Consider the following 19,710-nt stretch of genomic DNA (forward strand, 5'->3'; position numbering starts at 1 on the left):
ACACAACACTTGTGTTGTCCAGACTACTACAGACTGGAAGTTGGTTGAAAGGTGTGAAAAAGGTACTGAATACACCTCTCACCATCGACAGGCAGCTATAGCTTGGAGCTAAAAAATAACTCATGGCTTGATGTTGCTTTTCAACAACAAACATGTGAATGTGTGCATGCTTAAATCATTAGAGAAATTATAACGGAAAGGATAACCACTGCACATCTACGTTAGCTTGTAGATATAGTTATTTTCACAGACCGCTGAATGCACTGCCGTAAACCAGACACTCCAATAAAGATTGTATGAGAGAGTTTAGGACATGGCACAATCTGTCATCTGTATTTTCATTTCTTTCTTTAATGTTAAAACAATAAACGCTGCATGCAGCAAGAAGCAGCACGATGCACACACATCATTTTTGCTTCAACTAATCAATATATTATAAATGGCTAGAATGATTAGAACCAAATGGCACAACAGCCTGCCATTTCTGTTTGAGTTCCGTCGGGATAACTCACCACATTGGGCACGCACAATTAATCCAACGTTTCATCATCATAAATAAACGTAATTTTCAATTGATTTACTTTTCTTTTTCTTTCTTTCTTGAGCAAACATGCAGCTGTAGCAATGTACCAATAGGCTAACAGTCTCATTTAATTGAGAAAGGGCCGCCGCTACCCCTCCTAGCAAGGCTAAGCAGCCAACCAGCGAGCTCTACGAGCCTTTACGCCCTCCTCTCTCCACCACCCTGTTGCTACTGACGAGCAGTATCCGACGGGAGCCAACCGGCCAAGTTTGGTCAGCTTTTGACGCCTCGCTATAACTTTTGCCCCGGCACGCCAGTGTACACACCGGCCATTCAACAGCCGATTTTCGGCCACAGGCGCTTTCCAACACTTACTTCCAACACTGCAGACGTCGGGTTGATTTGTTGGGACCTTTAAGTACGTCACTAAGTTTGTCACTGGCAAAACAAACGATACTATCCATGATGACGACGAGAGCAAAGGCATCCTAAGCACTGCAGAAAACAAACTAGATAAGTGCAAAACTGTATCTCGGAGGGTAATCAGAAAAACAATGTACAGTAGGAGTGGTTGCATACTGAATCAATCCAGGAGGTTCTAATATCATTAATGAACTTTGTTCCAGGTCCATCTCGGTCATAATGTGACAAAACATCAATAGCGTTACATTATCAGTGGGTTATGATAACCCAATTTAATGCTGTCATACGAGGACAGCGTAAATCATGCTTTAGCCTCTGATAACACTAGACTTGAAAGAGAGAAGAACTCTATCATTTTCTAAAGAGAGCTCCCAGCCAGGCCTCCTGATCTATTTCAAGACTCAAACTGAATAGACTCTCAATGGCCCTTTTCCCTTGAAAAACCACAGACTGAGGCGCACAGGCATCCTGAGCCAAGCCGGGCCAAGCCAAACCACGACAGCCATTACGGGGCTAAAAAAGAGTCCGTGTTAAGGACAGACCAGCCCAGTGGCTCAAGCTTCGCAATGCTGAGGTCTACACAGAATAGCTGCTCTGTGTAAAGTTACACATGTTTTTAAGAGAGCATAGTGTGTGTGTATGTGTATATGTGTATGTGTGTACAGTACACACTACAGTACACACTCATTTTAAGTAATGAACTGGACAAGCACATATGGAAGCAACAAATGGGGTCAGCCGTCAATCAGGGACATCACCAGAAGTGGTTGTAGCTCAATTATTCACTCAATTATTCAAGTACAGACATAACCAAACCAGCACACTCCAATTTACACATACTCTATGTACCTGGCCCTGCTAGACCAGTACAGCTGTGACCCCCTCTTCTCCAATCCTGTCCTCAAGTGATGAATGGTTTTCTGTAAAGTACATAAGACCACCCATACTGACCTTGCAATGGAGCCTCATCAACATCACAACACACATGGGTGGGTAAAATGAGATTATGTGGAGGCTAGCCCCTGGTTGAGTACCTTGTTGAGTGATGTCCACTCACAGTTAACAGTTAACAGTCTTTGTATTGAGTTTGTGCTTGAAATGTACTGTAATTCTGCAAACTGTTAATACATATTTCAATCAATCAATCAATCAATGTACTGTAGCCTGCACCCTTAGTTAATCTGATGGCGAGATTAAACATGGATCTGAGGACGGACAAGATAGGACATTGCTCATATGACTGAGGCATTGTGATCAATTCAATCAAGTGATTATTGCATCAGGGAACAAAGCAGGGAAATGATTCAATCAATGGGTGTCTGCAGCAACTGTGAGAGACCATTAATCATGCTGACCCTAGAATCGCTGTTCTGGGATGAAACATTTGGTGAAAATTGCTGCTCTAGAATTCCACAACTCTACAAGCCACTGATCTTTATCACCATCCATTCCTGTAACTAACTATCCATGTCAGGCTAATCTTCAGACCAGCTTCCAGATCCAGGGTATTTTACCATCCACTGAAGGAGGAAACAAGGTAACTGTTGAGCTATAAACAGGTCTAGTCTCCTCCCCCTGTAAAACACAAACTATGCGTCCTTGTTAACTTTGATAGAGTCCCTCTTTTGTTTCACCCCCCCCCCCCCCCCCCTTTTTTCAGCTGTTGAATTTCTGGAAACTCCCTATTTTATTTTTTCATTGGAGGGTATAAAAGGTAAATAATAAATTGAAGGTGGGCGCTTCTAAGAAAGTCGGCTGATTACCATCGGTGTGGTATTTCTGTGAGGTGGTTAAAGAAAGCAATTAAGTTTCCCTGGAGAGGAGCGGCGTACAGTAGGGCCTGTCATTACTTGTTAAGGAGATATTACGATAGACCAACCATACCACTGTACCACACACACACACATGCCGCATTCCACTGCTTGCATGCATTTCACTGTCGGCCTGCATTCTGTTTAGAGATCCTAAAATGGTGGACATGTTCTTCAAACAATTTGCTATTCCGTGTGAGGGGCGGGGTGGGGTGGGGGGTGGACAATAGACAACAAGCCAGCCAGGCATATGCCCTTTGGGCTGCCGGTTTTAGACATGAAGACACCTGTCACCACCACCAGAATCCATGACAAATTAATTTTAACAGGGCCGCCTGCGTCCCCTGAAGAAACACACTCATAATGACCGCATGTCTCCCTCTCGCATGACACATCCGAGGTGAGCAGCAGTGTTCATTTCGTCGACTAAAACTAAGAAAAATGTCCGTCGACTTCCTTTTTTCCACTAACGAAAACGAAATACACTAAAACTAAGCTATGACCTACGATGACTAAAACTAAGACAAACTATACGCTGCGATGCGTTGTGAGCTTGTAGATCGCTTTTCAGCATGCAACCAAGTGTAAAGCATGCAACCAAGTCAAAATGCCATCATGGCAACAAAATCAAGGGTAGATTTTGTCACTTTTCAGATGACTAAAATATGATCAACTAAATAAAGATTTATTCAAAAGAATACGACTACAACTACATCAAAATTTGCTGTGACACTTAACACAGGCGAGCAGTATGTAAACACGACAGAGGTCATGGGCCCATAGCATGAGTACGCAGTGTGTGTGCCATTTACACCCACTCCCCTTGATGTCTCCATGGGGTTAATGCAGTATGTATGTGTATCCTGTTCCAAGTCTATTTACACCATTAATTCTTCTATGTGGGTCAAGCATTCTTCTAAGTCTTATGTCTGCTGCCTGTCTTTCATTTGCGGCTCTAGGAAACACTACATACTTTCTTGAAGCCTCATCCTACCCGAACCCGGGGTGCCCTGCATGCGTGCAAGTGCCGAAACAAAATATCTACCACTGAGCTGAGGTAATGGAGCACACAAACCTTTTTGTGCAAAGGAACCCCCCCAAATTGATGTTTTATTTTTGTTGCGGACCCCCATCTGAAAATAGCTTGTGCCAGGGACCCCCAGAAGTGACTTGTCAAAACGTTGTGTGTGTGTATGTATGTATGTATGATATATATATATATATATATATATATATAAAGTTTAGTTTGAAAAAAAGATATTCTTTCAAATATAGCAGATGTACAATCTTGCAGCACAGCACAAGGTGCTGCACTGAACAGCCAACATACACAGTAATTGATACATTGTTAAATGATTGTGATGCTACGTTAACAACAACTTTTGCTGGGGACCCCCCTGGAAGTGGCCGGCCAGACGCCACCTGGAGAACCACTGGTCTACCATAGAGATTATTATGTTGTATTCACACACAAAAAAAAGCTCAAAGTAAACAATTTTGCATTTCCAAAAACAGCTAAAAACAAAGATAGCAATAAGACCAATGGGTTTTGGAAGCATAATATAAGCCTTTAACGTGACTGTCTGTCCTGTCCACCAAGAACTGTTGCAATATGAATGATGTATTAAATAAACCCCTATGGAAGTCATGTGTTAGCTTTGTGCTTGAGATTTAAACGGAACATGGAATCTTAAATAATTCACAGCAGTAGAGAAGACGGATCACATTGCCCTCAGTTCATTCTTGCTGGGGAGATCTAGTCTGCCTGATGAATGGCCGCTTAAAAGGCTTTAAAAGACACCACACTGTGGTGTAAGTCAGTGGTTCCCAAACCGTTTCATCTCAAGGACCCCAAAATTGACACTAATTAGCCCACGGACCACCATTTAAAAAGATACGCCAGGGACCCCCCATAAGAGAAGATGTTTACAGTTCTAGCAGTGACTCTCAACCCATTTCATTTCAAGGACCCACAGTTTGACATGCATTAAAGCTACGGACCCCCATTTAATGGCATTTCTATCTCTGGGACCCCAATGTATATTGTAAAATCAAAGCTAATTTACGGGTCCATTTGGTTCCATTTGTACACTCTCAGAGTTACAGACGGTGAGACCCATAGGGGTCCATTTGGTTCCAAACCATCATATAGCTGGGGACCCCACTTTGGGAACCAGTGGTGTAAGTAACTACCAGTAAGTACATTTACTCAAGTACTGTACTTAAGTACTTCACTGAGTATTTCCAATGTTCTGTACTTTTACTTACACTTCACTACATCTCAGAGGCAAATATACTTTTACTCCACTGCAATTCTTTTACTCCACAGCAATTATTTGAAAACCTTGTAGATTGATTGATTATTATTACAAAACAGATTCACCACTTCAGCCCTATAGCCATACATGGATGATTTAAAAACTTAATTGTGAAAAGGGACATTCTGCATAACTTTTTGGTACTTCATACTTTTACATACTGGTAAGTGGTAAGCTAAAACAAAAAAGGTACTTTTCCCCCCACCACTGTAAGCTGTAAATGCCGGAACTAAGACGATCCAATAAAGATGTATAATTGCGGTAGATAGCCAGGGTTCACATGACGCTGAGAGAACGAGTCGTACAAGACAGTCATGTTTGTTTCAGAGTTACTTTCTCAACTAGTCAAGGAGGAGGAGATGGACACAAAACAATCAAATAAAACTGTCGATCTCCAGTCTCCACATGAAAAGACACGAGACGGATTCAATCAAATGAAGCAATCGATCGCTCTCCAGTAAGACACGAGACAACAACACGGGACCGGGGAAGTTTCGCTTTAACAAAGTTACCGGTACACGTTTCAATCATAGAGCAACACGTTGACTAAAAGAAAAACTACAAGCGCAGTAGAAACGTCACAACATGAACACATGCGTTTTAGTTAATGTTAAGATTAAGCAGTCAGGTTTTTACAGTCAACTCAGCTCTCTTTGGAAGTTCCATAAATACGACGAGCATGGCGCTGTTGCAAAGCTTCATTGGTCCACATGGACAAGAACAGACTCTAGACTCAATAAACTGTTACATAAATAAAATACAATTTAACATAACATTACAAAGCGCTCATTTTCCATAGTCCTGTATATTATATTGTTGTTTTTTTACCTTAGAACTTTCCCCACCGCTTGAAGCACCATTTTGCAACTTAGTCCGTTTTTGGAGTTTCTCTGCGAGTGCATGTCCTTTTTATCTCCTGGTGACAGAGCGTAGTAATCTCCGACCATTGCTTTAAAACACGCAGATACAAGGCACGCTGGGGTTTTCTTCTAGAACCGGGTGGATCGATGTGAATTGACTTAAAGCTCGGGTCTGCCTGGACTGCTCTGTGTGAGACACTCACTGTACTGTATTAGTAACTAGTAACTACTGTACAGGGACAGAGGAAAAACCTTGAGACTTTTGAGAAGTGTCCTCCCCTTTCTCGACTTCCAGCCAATCAAAAAGGAAAGGGGGAAGAAAACAGCGCACGTCACAGTCAGTCGTCTCATGTGAACGTGTTCCTGACTGAGTAGTGTGGAGTTGCACTGTAACAACAGGTGGTCTACTACTACTGCTGCTCTTAAAACTAAGAGTACAATGGACGACAATGGAAACAATAGCTTTTAGCATAACCTTTGACTGTACTACAGACGCTGTTAACGATCTTGGTTAATAAAGTAATCAATCAAATAAATAAATCAAAAACCTGACATGGGCTACAATAAACAATTTGCATGTAAATAATGGAGCAATGTTGGGCTTTTTAGGAGTGATTGACTGATTGAATTACTTTATAAACAGTTCAATACAATGTCTGCTAATAGGATTAAACACCCAAGAAAGCACTATAGCATGTCTTCATTTGGGTCTGTTGTAATCAATTGATCAAAACATTTAATTAATGACAGACAAATACTATGCAAAAACATCATATAAACGAGTAGAGGAAAAAAAGAAAAACATGTAGAAAGAGTGCTTTGATACCCCAACGTTCTATCCTCTTGTGTTGTGAGCTTGTAAGAATGGCTATTTTCACCTAATGGTCACCTATTATTATGACATAACCACAAATAGGGATGCTAGGATTCAAGCCATTGAATCCTAGCAATTTCCTTCAGTGCTAGTGCTTTTTTTTTACATGCCAGTTTTGCTCATGACATACATAATCATACTGCACACAAAATAGGGCCACCTGGGTTAACGCGTTACATGAATTAATAATGAACTATAAAGAAAATCATCTGTGCGTATAAAGATTATACATGACAGATTTACAAGTGTGGTGATGCCTTGAGCCCCTTGTTTGTAACAGTTTTGAGACGTGGTGGGTGCCAAGTGTTGACTTCCAGCGTCACCTGAAGTCTTAACTATGACAGGCTGGCAGAGGTTTAAGGACATGTTCCAACTTGCCCCTGCCGGTAAAGAGTAGCAGCAGCACAGGTGAGGTCTGGGACAATTCCTGCCCGGAGAGACAAAACAGTCCCAAGATCCACATTGTAGCTGTCGGGCAGAAACCTCCTATAAATTGTACAGGAGTAAACGCCGTACTTGATTCATACTACTGTAACAGTGTCACACTAAAGTATCAAAAGTGGCAGATCTGCAAGCTCAAGCTTGTAAGATCTGCTACTTTTGAATTTGAATCGTGAAAAGTTTTTTGACACATGAGGTTTCCACCCAACAGAGAGACGATGCATTATGTAAGAATAAAACGGCAACATTTTGTCATCCAAATCCCGATTCCTGAGGCCAGATTTTAATACACAGGACCACACTGAGGCATCTAGGAAAACACAGAACACAATAATAACGCAAATTAATCGGTCATCGGATGTTTCACTGTTAAGACACTGAAACTTGAACGAACGCAACAACAAAACAGAAGGGCGGAATTGAACAACCTAAGAGGGTCTAGAGAAGATTATGACAGTGTTAAGGAGCCCTATCATTCTCCTGCCCTCTAATTACTCTCCTTCAATCTTCCCCTCTCATTCTCTCTTCCTTCACACTTTCCCCCCTCCCATTCTTTTATTTTAGCTTGCTTCTTTTCATTGTCTCCCCTTGTCCCCAGGTCTTTCTTCTCTCTCTTCACAGATGGGACCTGTGGGGCCGGCAGTGCAGCTGCAGATGTGATAAATACCAGCAGTCTGCTGTTGCATGGACACACACAAAGACACTACAGCATCTCTGAAGCCTTGCACACTTTGTTTGTTGTGTTCCTGTGTGGGCACAAGTCATTTAAAAGAGAGAGCGTTGTGTGAAAGCTCTGGTCGCATTGTGCATGTGATAGTGTGTGCGTGTATGTACTGCGCGCCGGTGGTTGTGACCGGTGAAGCATGCCGGATCACTGGACCTTCGTTCTGAGTTGCTGCTTGTTTGTGTAAATAAGCCCTATATTTGTGCAGGCCAAAGTTTTATCTGAAAGTATCAGAGTCCGATAAGGGGGTCCATTACAAACTGCAATGCTCCACTTCTCCCTTCCTGACTACTGCACACTAGGGGGCAAACGCCTCACTGTCTGGCACTTGCAGACTGCCCGTTCAGAGGGGAGAGGGAGGCAGAGGAAGGCAGGCAGGCTGCTGGGTGAAACTTAAGGGTCGGGGATGGAACTCTGCTCTAGAATCTCAGAGTGGCTGCTGTACTGCTGCTATGGTGATGGGGGTGGTTAGGAGCTAGAGTAGTGGGGGGAGAGAACAGAACAAGGCAGATACTTTTCTCCCCTGGAGCTAAATATAGCCTGCATGGCCCCATACAGAATAGAACAGTACAGCGGGGGGGAGAGGGGAGGAGGGTGGCTTGCGTATGTATATGCGTGAGCGAGGTGACAGAGGTGCGTGGGGGAAGAGAGGTTTGTAGAAGGATGGGGGGAAAAGGGGAGGAAGTGAATGAATGAGTGAGCCCCCACACACACACACACACACACACACACACACACACACACACACACACACACACACACACACACACACACACACACACACACACACACACACACACACACACACACACACACACACACACACACACACACACACACACACACACACACACACACACACACACACACACACACACACACACACACACACACACACACACACACACACACACGTTACTTTAGGTGCCCACTGAAGTGAAAGCAATTACTGTAATGGAAATCCATGCAAGGAAAACTTTCCATCAATTTGCCTTCAACTATTAGATCAGTGCGGTCACCCTAAAATAGAAGGCACTAAGGCAGCCATTCATGATCACTGGGGCATGGGCCCGGTCTGGTGCCTCGCCTCTCAGCTTGACGACCGTCACTGAGCAAGGCCTTAATGAATGGGGCTTCAAAGTCACACAGCGGGAAACTAATAACTTTACAGTACTTGTACCAGTACCGTGTTGGCGGAACGTTGTTGTGCCATCAGTGAACAAGTGAAGCCGATCCTTGCGTCGCTGGTTCTCAAACGCTTTCGTACTAAGGACCCCCAAACATATATATTTGGTCATGGACGGCCATCTGAAAAGGTTTTGTGCCAAGGAGATGGCAGATGTACAAGCTCGTGCTGTGAGCTCGTTTATCTGCCATTTTTTTAAATTAGCCAATGTTTAAAATAATAAAAGGGGTTCAAATGATTGTGATGCTGTATTAACTATACACTGCTTTACGCAACACTCGGTGGGTGGAGGCCAACGGGCGTGCATTCCACCGCCCCAAGTCTTGTCTTTCTTCTCCACCTTCATGACGTCGTACCGAAATGGCATCACTCATCGGCTGACTACAGTAACCAGATGCTCGCTCTCTCTCTCTCACACACACACACACACACACACACACACACACACACACACACACCCCCCCCTATGGTGGACGCAGGCTATCGCTTACATATCCCTAAGAACATTTTATGTAACATTGAATCAATGATCCAGATTCAAGAGAAATGGCACATCTATTCACTGTGAAACAGAAGGGTTATTATGTCCCTTACATAAATCCTTGCACTGAAACGGGAGACTTTTGAAAGAGTAACTTTAGGCCCCGATTGCCTAAACAGGGATTGCCTAAAGATGGAAAGTGTCCCGATATGGCCAATCTAAAAACATATTTGCTGCAATCATATATCTAGGCCATGATATCAAAGAAATAGACTGAGACAATAGAGTTGGTAACAGTATTGAGTGTCAAACCCCATCAAAGGCAACCACCCCTGGGGATGATGGATGCAGACATGCAACCCAGATACAATTTATTTTTATGAATTGCTCGTTAAAAAGGGAGGTGTAGTACGGGAAATAACAGTTTTATGTAATACAGTGATGTCAGAGCGGGGCGGGTGTTGATGACTAACCGATGAGGTGATAGCGGTTTATGCATGAATCAGTTAAGTCACAAGACAAGTGCAGTCAACCATCACCAACTGCGATCTGACCATGACATAACAGCATTGTGACAAAAATACAGAATGCAATTGGAAAAATGCCAGAAATTCCAATCCTTATGTTCCCCCACGTCACAACCACCAGGTGAAGAGGGCTCCTCCGCCCTGAAAGACAGACGATCAAATTGGCATGTGAAAACTCAAAGGAATGAAAACAATGCATGTTTTCATCTGTCCGCTGCCATGATCGGATGCAACACTGAGCAGTTGGCTGAACTACAGCAGTGACATCCCATGTTAAAATCCCCACTGGGACTCTCCACGATGAGGTGCTTGTTGGCCAGGGGCCCTAAGTCCACTCTAGCTCACTGCTGGTGGTGCTGGCTGGCCGGCCGGCCGGCCTAACAGGTTGGGTCTGAAAGTCAGTGGACATTCCACCTATTTCAACAAAGAAAACAGTGAACTCTGCCAGCAACAGATGAGTCACGGCCATAGCAGCAGATGCGCCTCGGGTCCTGGCAACATCTCAGTCCCCGCCTGCTGCCCAAAAACAAAAAAAAAAAACCCGGCCAATGAGGTGCGAGCGTCGTGTCACGGACATGACGGCCAACCAACCACATGAGAGAACCGGCGTGGTTCCGAGTTACTCTCTGTGGGCCTGCGGAACTTTGGGTTGGTGACCCAGCGCTCTGGGTGCCTCTGAATGTGTTTGAAGCACTGTGTGGCGTGTGTTTAGGTAAGGCCTTAGTCAGTGCAAACAGTGCAGGCTGAGGGTCTTAGTGCCTGGGGAGGGGGATTTCTATAGGCCAGATAAAAAGGTCAGCAAGGCCAGGAGGAGACACTCCAAGCACTGAACCCTGCGACCTGCAGTGCAACACCGACCTGCACCTTACCCAAGACATCATCACAGTCCCTGTGTTGTGCATGCATCGCACAAATGTTGACTAAACTGCAAACTCTTCTCCCTTCTGGCTCCAAAATTTTGGAATGCACTTCCCATTACAATCAGAACTGGAGCCTCACTCCCCATCTTCTGCAGTATTCTGAAAACCCACCTGTTCAGACTCCATCATGGCCCGTAGTACTTGCCCTTGTTCTTAGCGTACACATGTTTCATGATAACTACCGGTACTTTGTTTTTATGTATATGATGTATTGCCATGCTTTTTGTTCTTGCTTAATGTGGATTAAGAGCGTCTGCTAAATGCCTAAATTGTAAATTGTATGTATGTATGGCCTGTTGTACAGAACCTATAGGTACTGCATGTGCTCACATGCCTGCGCGCCTAATAGCACACGGTTATGCAAACAAAAATCGGGACAAGAATAGATGTTAGCAAACAGCGCAAAAGTAGCAAGTCAGTGTGACTCTACCTCTGCACTGACAAGACGAGCTTGGCCAACCGTGTTTGCTTAATTTATTTGACACTGTTCCTGCTCTCACAGCTCCTCTCTACGGTGAACTGTGGCTTGGCTAACACACGGTGGGACAAGGTTATTATGGTTTCGCATTTTTTTTGTTTTTAGTTTTCAATTTAGTTTCAGTTAGTTTCAAGAGTAGGTTTGTAGTTTCAGAATATGTATTGTGAAATACAAAGTCATGTAGAGTGTAGACATCCCAGTCTCAATAAACATAATATGCATTACGACAAAATTCACAATGCACACTATAGTGTAATGTGTATTTCAGGAAAAAGAAAATAAATCTGAACTAATTCTAGTTAACTAATAATATTTACAAGCCGAGTTGAGAATTGAGATTAGTACTGCCATATGTTATGTCTATTGTTCAGTGAAATTCAGTAAAAAAAAATAAAAAAAATGAAGAAGGCAGTGTCTTATCTTGCATGAACATAAACAGCAGTTCCTACATTTCTAAATCTCCCTCCGACTTTCTCCTTTTCCTACTAGAGGGCTTATGGAGGATAACCTCTCTCTTGCCCTTTTTTCTTCTTCTTCCTGGCTGCATCTCTCCATCCCTCTCCCTAATGCTCAGCATTCCAGTAGGGGCAGGGCTGCAAGCACAGACATGCCATCCCAGCCTGCACAGTGCACAGTCTGGCCCAACAATGGAGACAAAAAGGAGTTCAGAAATACACGATTCTGAGATTGTATCTCTTAAGACAGTTTTCAAACTATTGCATGCAAAGGCCCCCCAAATGTATGTAATAGCTAACGTATAGATGGATAAAGTGGTCAAAATGATTGGGATGCTACATTAACTACTTTTGCTGGACCCCACTTTGAGAACCAATGTGTTAAGGTTTAATAATAGTTTATGAATTGCGCTATATGCAGCAAACACAAATTAATCCTGGCCCAAAATGTCTGAAGGTTCGTTTGGCTATTTATTTACTGTGGCTCGCGAGGCCACTTGCTCTGCAATTTATTAGCCATCAGGTTTTGAGAAGATATGGATACGATCCGTGTGCGTAGCTGCGTGCATGTACTGTATGCGTGTTTGCCAGATACAGCAGGCAGGCTCTAGACCGGATCTGAGCACTGAGCAGTAAATAGAAACCCGAGTCTTAGAGGAAGATTGGGAACATAGGTGTAATGTTCAGGATATATCGAAGAGTGGTTGGCAGATTCAGTCAAAGCAATACAGACAGAGGTGGAATAATTGACCTTGGATTAATTGAACGCCATATTATCGAGGTGTGCATTTAGCATGGACCGCAAATGGTGCTGCATTTAAAGACGGAGAAGCAGCAAACATTAACAAATGAAACTTTCCATACAGCCAACTACTTTCCTCATCAAGTAACATTACATGGGACTTGGCCTGAACACTAATAAATGGCTTTGGGGCCACTCATCAACTAGCATGGGACTTGGCCTGAACACTAATACATGGCTTTGGGGCCACTCATCAACTAGCATGGGACTTGGCCTGAACACTAATACATGGCTTTGGGGCCACTCATCAAGTAGCATGGGACTTGGCCTGAACACTAATACATGGCTTTGGGGCCACTCATCAAGTAGCATGGGACTTGGCCTGAACACTAATAAATGGCTTTGGGGCCAACCCTAAAACACATGCTTCATTTAACAGCATTAACTGTCACAAAAGCAAAAAATGACTTGACTGACTATTGCCAACACGCTCATAATCCAATTACGAGTCTTGTTAGCTTGAATTCTAAAAGATTCCTGCATGCTCTCTAGTTGACACAGGAGCTCAGGTTTTGCAAGAGGAAGTACACGAGGACTCGGGGAGGATGTTTTAGATGAGTGGAGGATGTTTGAAAGACGAGAAGCGGCGCTCTGACTGTTTTATGACCGATGGAGGAAGAGAGGGCTTTAGAATGAGAGAGAGAGATTGCAGATGAGAAACACCAGACCTCGTGTCAAAGATTTATCTATCACCATCGTCATGGCTACTGCTGTTTTAAACAGCCGTCATATAGGGAGAGAGAGGGAAGAGAGCTGTCCGGAAGACGAGGAGGATGAAGGGAGGGAGACAATTATATGGGAGAAGGACGAAGAGGATGAAGGAGGTAGTGGAAAAAAATATATGAATGACGACAATGGTTCTCAACGTTGGGTCTGGGGTTATAATTTGTTAATATAGTAGCTAAATCAATTTAACCACTTTGACCCTATACATTGGTCAATTGATCATGTTAATTTTCTTCTTGAAACAAACGTGTAATTTCTTCGAAGAAAAACACAAACACAAATCTTGTATCCCTGGCACAAAATATTTTCAGAAGGGTGTGTCCTTTGCAAAACATATAATAATTTGGGGGTGGCCGACATGAAAATGTTCGACAGCCACTGAGTTAAGAGATATGGGAGTGGGTGAAGAGAAGAGAGTAGAGTCACAAAGGGGCAGGATGGCATGCGTATGCAAAATGGAACGGTTTTATGAAGTCAAGCATGATAGTGAAACTGGGAAGATGAGGAGTGAAGGAGTGTAAAAACACAAGAGAAGGATGAACCGGGGGGAGGTTGTCACAGCATGCACCTCCCAGCATTCCTCAGCAGGGGAGAGTCCACCAGCAACACCTGTCTGTCGAAAAGAGCTGACCTAGGGGTCAGTGGTAGACAGTAACAAAGTACATTTCTTATCTGTACTTTAATTGAGAGTTCATATTTTTTGGATACGTTACGTATGACTTTCCTCCCACTAGATTTTCAAAGACAAATATTGTACTTTTGACCACTACATCTCTAGGAAGGTGGAAAAGGACAGTATGAATGAATATTGTACTTTTGACCACTACATCTCTAGGAAGGTGGAAAAGGACATTATGAATGAACTACTTAAGCCTAATTTCAATTATAAAGTAGTGAACTTTGCAGATCTGCAATTTAGATTGGCAATTTTCATTATTGGTGTTTTTGTTAAATGTCAGGATATTTCTGAATACTTAAATACTTGAGTACATTTACCTCAAGTGTAACGTTGTTACAGCAACCTTCACTTGTAGTCGAGTAATGTGTCCACAAGTATCTATACTTTGACTCAAGTACTGGGGTCAGGAAGTTTGTGGGACACTGCCTAGGGTTAAGGTGCAAGGTAAGCTATGTTATGGGACAGTGCCATAATGCTGCCAACCCCATAACCTTCAGTCAAGCTGTGTGAAACAAACAGGTTAGGTTTGTGCTTCTTAAACTTCCAGGTGTCTGCGGCATGGCCAGAATGTGACTTTGTCTCCAGGGCACAGCCTAAAAGTAGAGGTTATGAGTCCCTGTGAAGGGCCACGGGTCAGGTGCGTGCTGGACTCGTCCCTCTGGCTCGACAGCCTGACTTCTCTACACTAATGGTGGGAGATAAGAAAGAGTCTCTTGACACCTTCCATCAGTGTCAGGGCCTAAGATCATTATCATCCCACAACCAGAGAGGCCTGTCCCAAGGCTAGGGAAGGCGGCCTTGGGCTCTTTGGGGACAAGCTGTTCTCTCACAGAGTGAGAGAACACCAGACACAGTAAAGTCCTCCTGTTCATTTAACGGTGAGAATGTACAAATGTAGCCAATGTTTTCCCACCAAATTCCAAATTCAATTGCCAAGAGGGCTTTCTTCACACTGTAGGCTTATGGTGAAGTAGATGTGCTAATGTACTTGTAGTTGGACCAATGTTTTACATGTTTAATCTTGCCATAATCGATTTTGAACATTATACTATCAGCCCAACGCTAGTAGGAACAACCGAGTTTCCTTAGGGCAAAGCATCTTCCTAGAACTCCACTCGTAAATCTAAAAGGAAAGGGACTAGTAACCTTGGCGCGCACACACACACACACACACACACACACACACACACACACACACACACACACACACACACACACACACACACACACACACACACACACACACACACACACACACACACACACACACACACACACACACACACACACACACACACACACACACACACACACACACACACACACACACACACACACACACACACACACACACACACACACAGATAACATGAACATTTCTGAATCAAACAAAAATATAACACATTACGGTTTCAAAATAACATGCAGGTGCGTACCAATCTGTGAAATATATGAGAGATAATGTGGTTTGGCCATGCTTGACATGTGAGAGAGCAACATTCTTTGTTTGGAGTCCAACCACACACACAGTCAGGAGAAAACTTTGTGTGAGCAATCCCACCACCTACAGGCCAACTGAGACACTGCAACAACCTGGACAGGTCTGGCATTGGGTTCATTAGGTTCATTGGTACAGAGAAATGTCCTCATTTACGGCAAATGGTTAACGATGATTAACGATGACCGACTTCAGATGTGAGATTAGGATGATTAGAACACCAGTGATGCTTTCTATTTTTAGGCATAGTGAATGAATACGGGCAAAAGAGGTGAAACTATATAATGTATAGTTCCCGCCCAATGGAATAGCATGGGTCCATTAGTGTAGACATGAACCATACACAGCCGTCTTAAGACTGAATTTCCATTCTACTTTTCCATTTCAGGGTTTATAATAAGGGTGTGGGTACTCCGATGTGTGTGCGCGTGCGTGCGTGACTGCGTGCACTCATGTATTTCCTGAAACCTGATACTGAATCGCTACCATGCTGACGCTATAGACTCCTGCATCCTTTGAAAAGGGTTCAAACTAATGAGGTACTTTCCACTACGCTAAAGAACGGAACACATTAAAAACAAGGAGACAGGAAGCGAGACAAGGATCCTTTCAAGTGTCACAACGTGCACATCAGCCTGCAAAGAAAAGAAAAGAAGAAAAAAAAGAGAGAAAGAAATCACCCAACGAGGGTCTGTTGAGATCTTGTTTTCCGGGACAGAGAAACGTGGGTGTTGGTCGTCTGGACGAGGGCACGGCTGAGGAGCAGTGTTGTTTTGGGCAGCAAATTTCCATTTTAGTTTTAGTCATTAGTCTCTTGAATAGTTTATTTAGTTTTAGTCACATTTTAGTCACCTGGAATGTTTGTGTTTAGTCTAGTTTTAGTCGACTAAATCTACAGTTGATTTAGTAGACTAGTCTAAAATGAATTTTGGTGGGCCTCGATGCCATCATAATGAGTGTTTTACACTTGCTGCGACGCGTTGTGAGCTTGTAGATCAGCTATTTTCAGCATGCAGTCAAGTGTAAAATTACTTCTACTGGATTTCTTGTCCACTAGTCCTAACATTTTAGTCTAGTTTTTATTTGTCGACGAAATTGTCATTATATTGAGTCATCGTAGCTTAGTTTATTTAGTTTCCATTTAGTTTTTGTCTGTGAAAAAAGGTAGTCGACGAGCATTTTTCGTCTTAGTTTTAGTCGACAAAAACAACACTGGGACGGAGCAAAGGTCTTTGAGGAGGACGTGGCCGACCAATGCAGTCCAGCCAACCCACCACTCACTACTTACAGTAAAGGTGGTTGCACACTGGACGCTTTTTTTCGGAAAACCGATGGAGAAACGCTGCTAAAAATCCGAAAAACGCACTGTGTGTGGGGACCTTAAGTGTTCACACACACAGAATTAAAAAAATCGTTTTTCAAATACTTTCAAGTGATGCGCTGTGAGCTTGTAGATCTGCTATTTTTGAACAGCACACACTAAAATCTTAAAACACGGATGCCTTCCCGGTTTTAATGGATTAAAAGGCTATCGTAGATTCGTAGAATCACCACCTAGTACTAATTTAAGAACCATTTTATTTAGTGAATGGTTCTTCATGTTCCTCATATGGATCTAGAGAACTTTGTTTTTTCGTCAAATTTCTTTAAAGATTTGTTTTTGGCTTTTGTGTCTTTATTGATAGTTACAGTGAAGACGGACAGGAAAGAGGGAGAGAGAAGGGGAGAGACACGCAGCAAAGGTCGTCATGAAAGGGACTCAAACACGCGACGCGCTGTCAGGCCAGAGCCTATATGTGGCATGCTCCTGGACCATTAGGGCAGCGGGCGCCCCTCCGTCACATTTCTTTACTTTATTGAGGCACTTAATATGCGAACATGGGACATGAGACACAGTTTGATGTAATATTTGGGTTTAAGTGGTTACAAATGGTTTCTTCAAAAAACCTTAGTCTGAAAGGTTCTTTCTGGAACCAATCGTCTATAGTTGGCACCTTTATTTTCCTGTGTGCAGGAGAACAAGAGGCAGACTGTGCAAGGGGGAGAGAGAGAGAGAGAGAGAGAGAGAGAGAGAGAGAGAGAGAGAGAGAGAGAAGGGTGGTATAGACTGTCGGAGGAGAAAGAGACCATGTCATGGAAAAGGATGGAAGGATGGATGGAGCGGGAGGGAGCTCAGAGGAAGTATGTCGGGAAAAGGGTTGGGGTGGCGCCCATGTTTGCACAAGACATGTGTGTGTGTGTGTGTGTGTGTGTGTGTGTGTGTGTGTGTGTGTGTGTGTGTGTGTGTGTGTGTGTGTGTGTGTTAGGGTGGAGTATGATGGATCGGGGGTGAACAGAGCTCCGTTCATGATCTTGAGGAGAGTGGGGGGGTGGGGGGGGGGTTCAACTAACACCACCCAACAAAAACACAGAAGGCAGTGCCAACCCAGACTGCCAGGTTTGTCTTAAGCTTCCAAATACACAAAGCAGATGGTCCGCTGAAACCGGCGTGTGTTCTGAGCGCTAGGAGGTAGTCCGCTTGGTAGCGTGTAGGTATGTGAATTATCGATTAATGCATACATAATTAATAGATACGTTTTGATAAGGTTATCGATCGATTAACCGGTTAGTTGATAAGTAGCCTGGAACTCACCTATGCTTTCTATGGCATAGGCAGCTCCCGGCAGGATCCGCCTGTGCGCAGCTGCTGGACATGAGACTAATTAATTAGAGCGACAGAGAGAGAGAGGAGTGTGTGTGTGTGTACGGGTGTGCGCGTCAATTTAACAAAGGTGCAGACGATCAGAAATCAGCAGAGAGTGATCGACGTTTGCGCTACTCTATGCCGAATTGAAGTGGACTCGGAGTCGGACCCAGAATTTTTTTTTCTCCCTGGAAATAAAAACGTCTGGGTTTCCGAGGCTAGTTGATAAGCAGCGTTTTGGTAAAAAAAATCTGAGAATCCTAATTTCCCTTAATGTCTAACATACAAATGTACATTTAGCTGTTATACAGAAATAATACAAAAGGCATATTATATTCCTTAATCAAATATTTATTTGACCATTGACGACACAGGGCCAGGCAATGGCATCTTTGTATGTGCGTTCCTCAGCCACACGCGCGCGTAGACAGCATTACATTCACAGAAAAACAACCAATGATAGGACCGCATAATGTTTGATTAATTATGAATAGTTATTAACTGTTAACGACTACAGACCAATTCTTCTTAACGGCGATTAACTATTAACATCCCTAGTGTGTGCATATATATAAAGACTCAGTGATTAAAATAGGGTGCATTTTGCATCGTTTATAGTTAAGGGACGCAATAAAACGACCTCTGCATCCACGGGATGCACTACTGTACTGTTTTTTATTCTAGTTTATTTTGCTAGCTTTAGTTATAATAATAATTTCTTCTTCTGTTTTCTACATGAATATAACCACATTATAACCATATAAATGACATGGGAGCAATTTGAGCTGCAATTTGTAAAAATGGCAAAATATGACTCTAAGCGTCGTTGAAGTGGGACTCATAAAATGTCCCTGGGACTCATCTAAAAGACCATGCCTGCATCCCGGGACTCATTGCATTGAAAACCTATTTACATCACTGAAGACTCGGAAACGGTTCAAACCTGCTGCCGAGCCAATCAAACGAGCCTTCGGAGCGGTGACAGCATTACGTGATCACTGCAGACCCCTGTGCCTATGACCCCTGCCGGACGGGGTGACGTGAAGACACACTGTACTGCACCAACTCTTATAAATGGTAACAGAATGTCATTGAGAAAAGCCAGGCAACAGTCCAGTTGAGCTAACCAGGGCATGAATGCTTCCAAGACTAACCCTTGTCTTCTATTCTTTTGGACAGAGTAGAGTTATGGGCTAGTCGACGTAGAAGCAAGCGATGCGTTGCAGAGGTAAAGCGGTGTAGAGGAGAGTTCGGGGAAACTATGGGGTCGCTTTTTGTCCTCTCCTCCATAGCGCTGCCTG

At 43.4% G+C, this 19,710-nt stretch overlaps 1 protein-coding gene across 5 annotated transcripts in view; it reads right to left on the reverse strand.

The window, feature by feature from the left end:
- mob2a (MOB kinase activator 2a) overlaps positions 1-19,710 on the reverse strand; it is a 101,001-nt gene that overhangs the window by 18,099 nt on the left and 63,192 nt on the right. The window contains exon 1 of one of the 5 annotated variants that reach the window (XM_079500719.1): positions 5,904-6,152. The exons of the other annotated variants lie outside the window; for them this stretch is intronic. Within the exon in view, the coding sequence (XP_079356845.1) occupies positions 5,904-6,022 (119 nt within the window). The 5' untranslated portion in view covers positions 6,023-6,152. Of the gene's footprint in view, positions 1-5,903; positions 6,153-19,710 lie in introns of those variants that run through there. 5 annotated transcript variants of the gene reach the window in all.

This window comes from Electrona antarctica (assembly GCF_951216825.1).
Source record: "Electrona antarctica genome assembly, chromosome: 5".
NCBI lineage: Eukaryota > Metazoa > Chordata > Actinopteri > Myctophiformes > Myctophidae > Electrona > Electrona antarctica.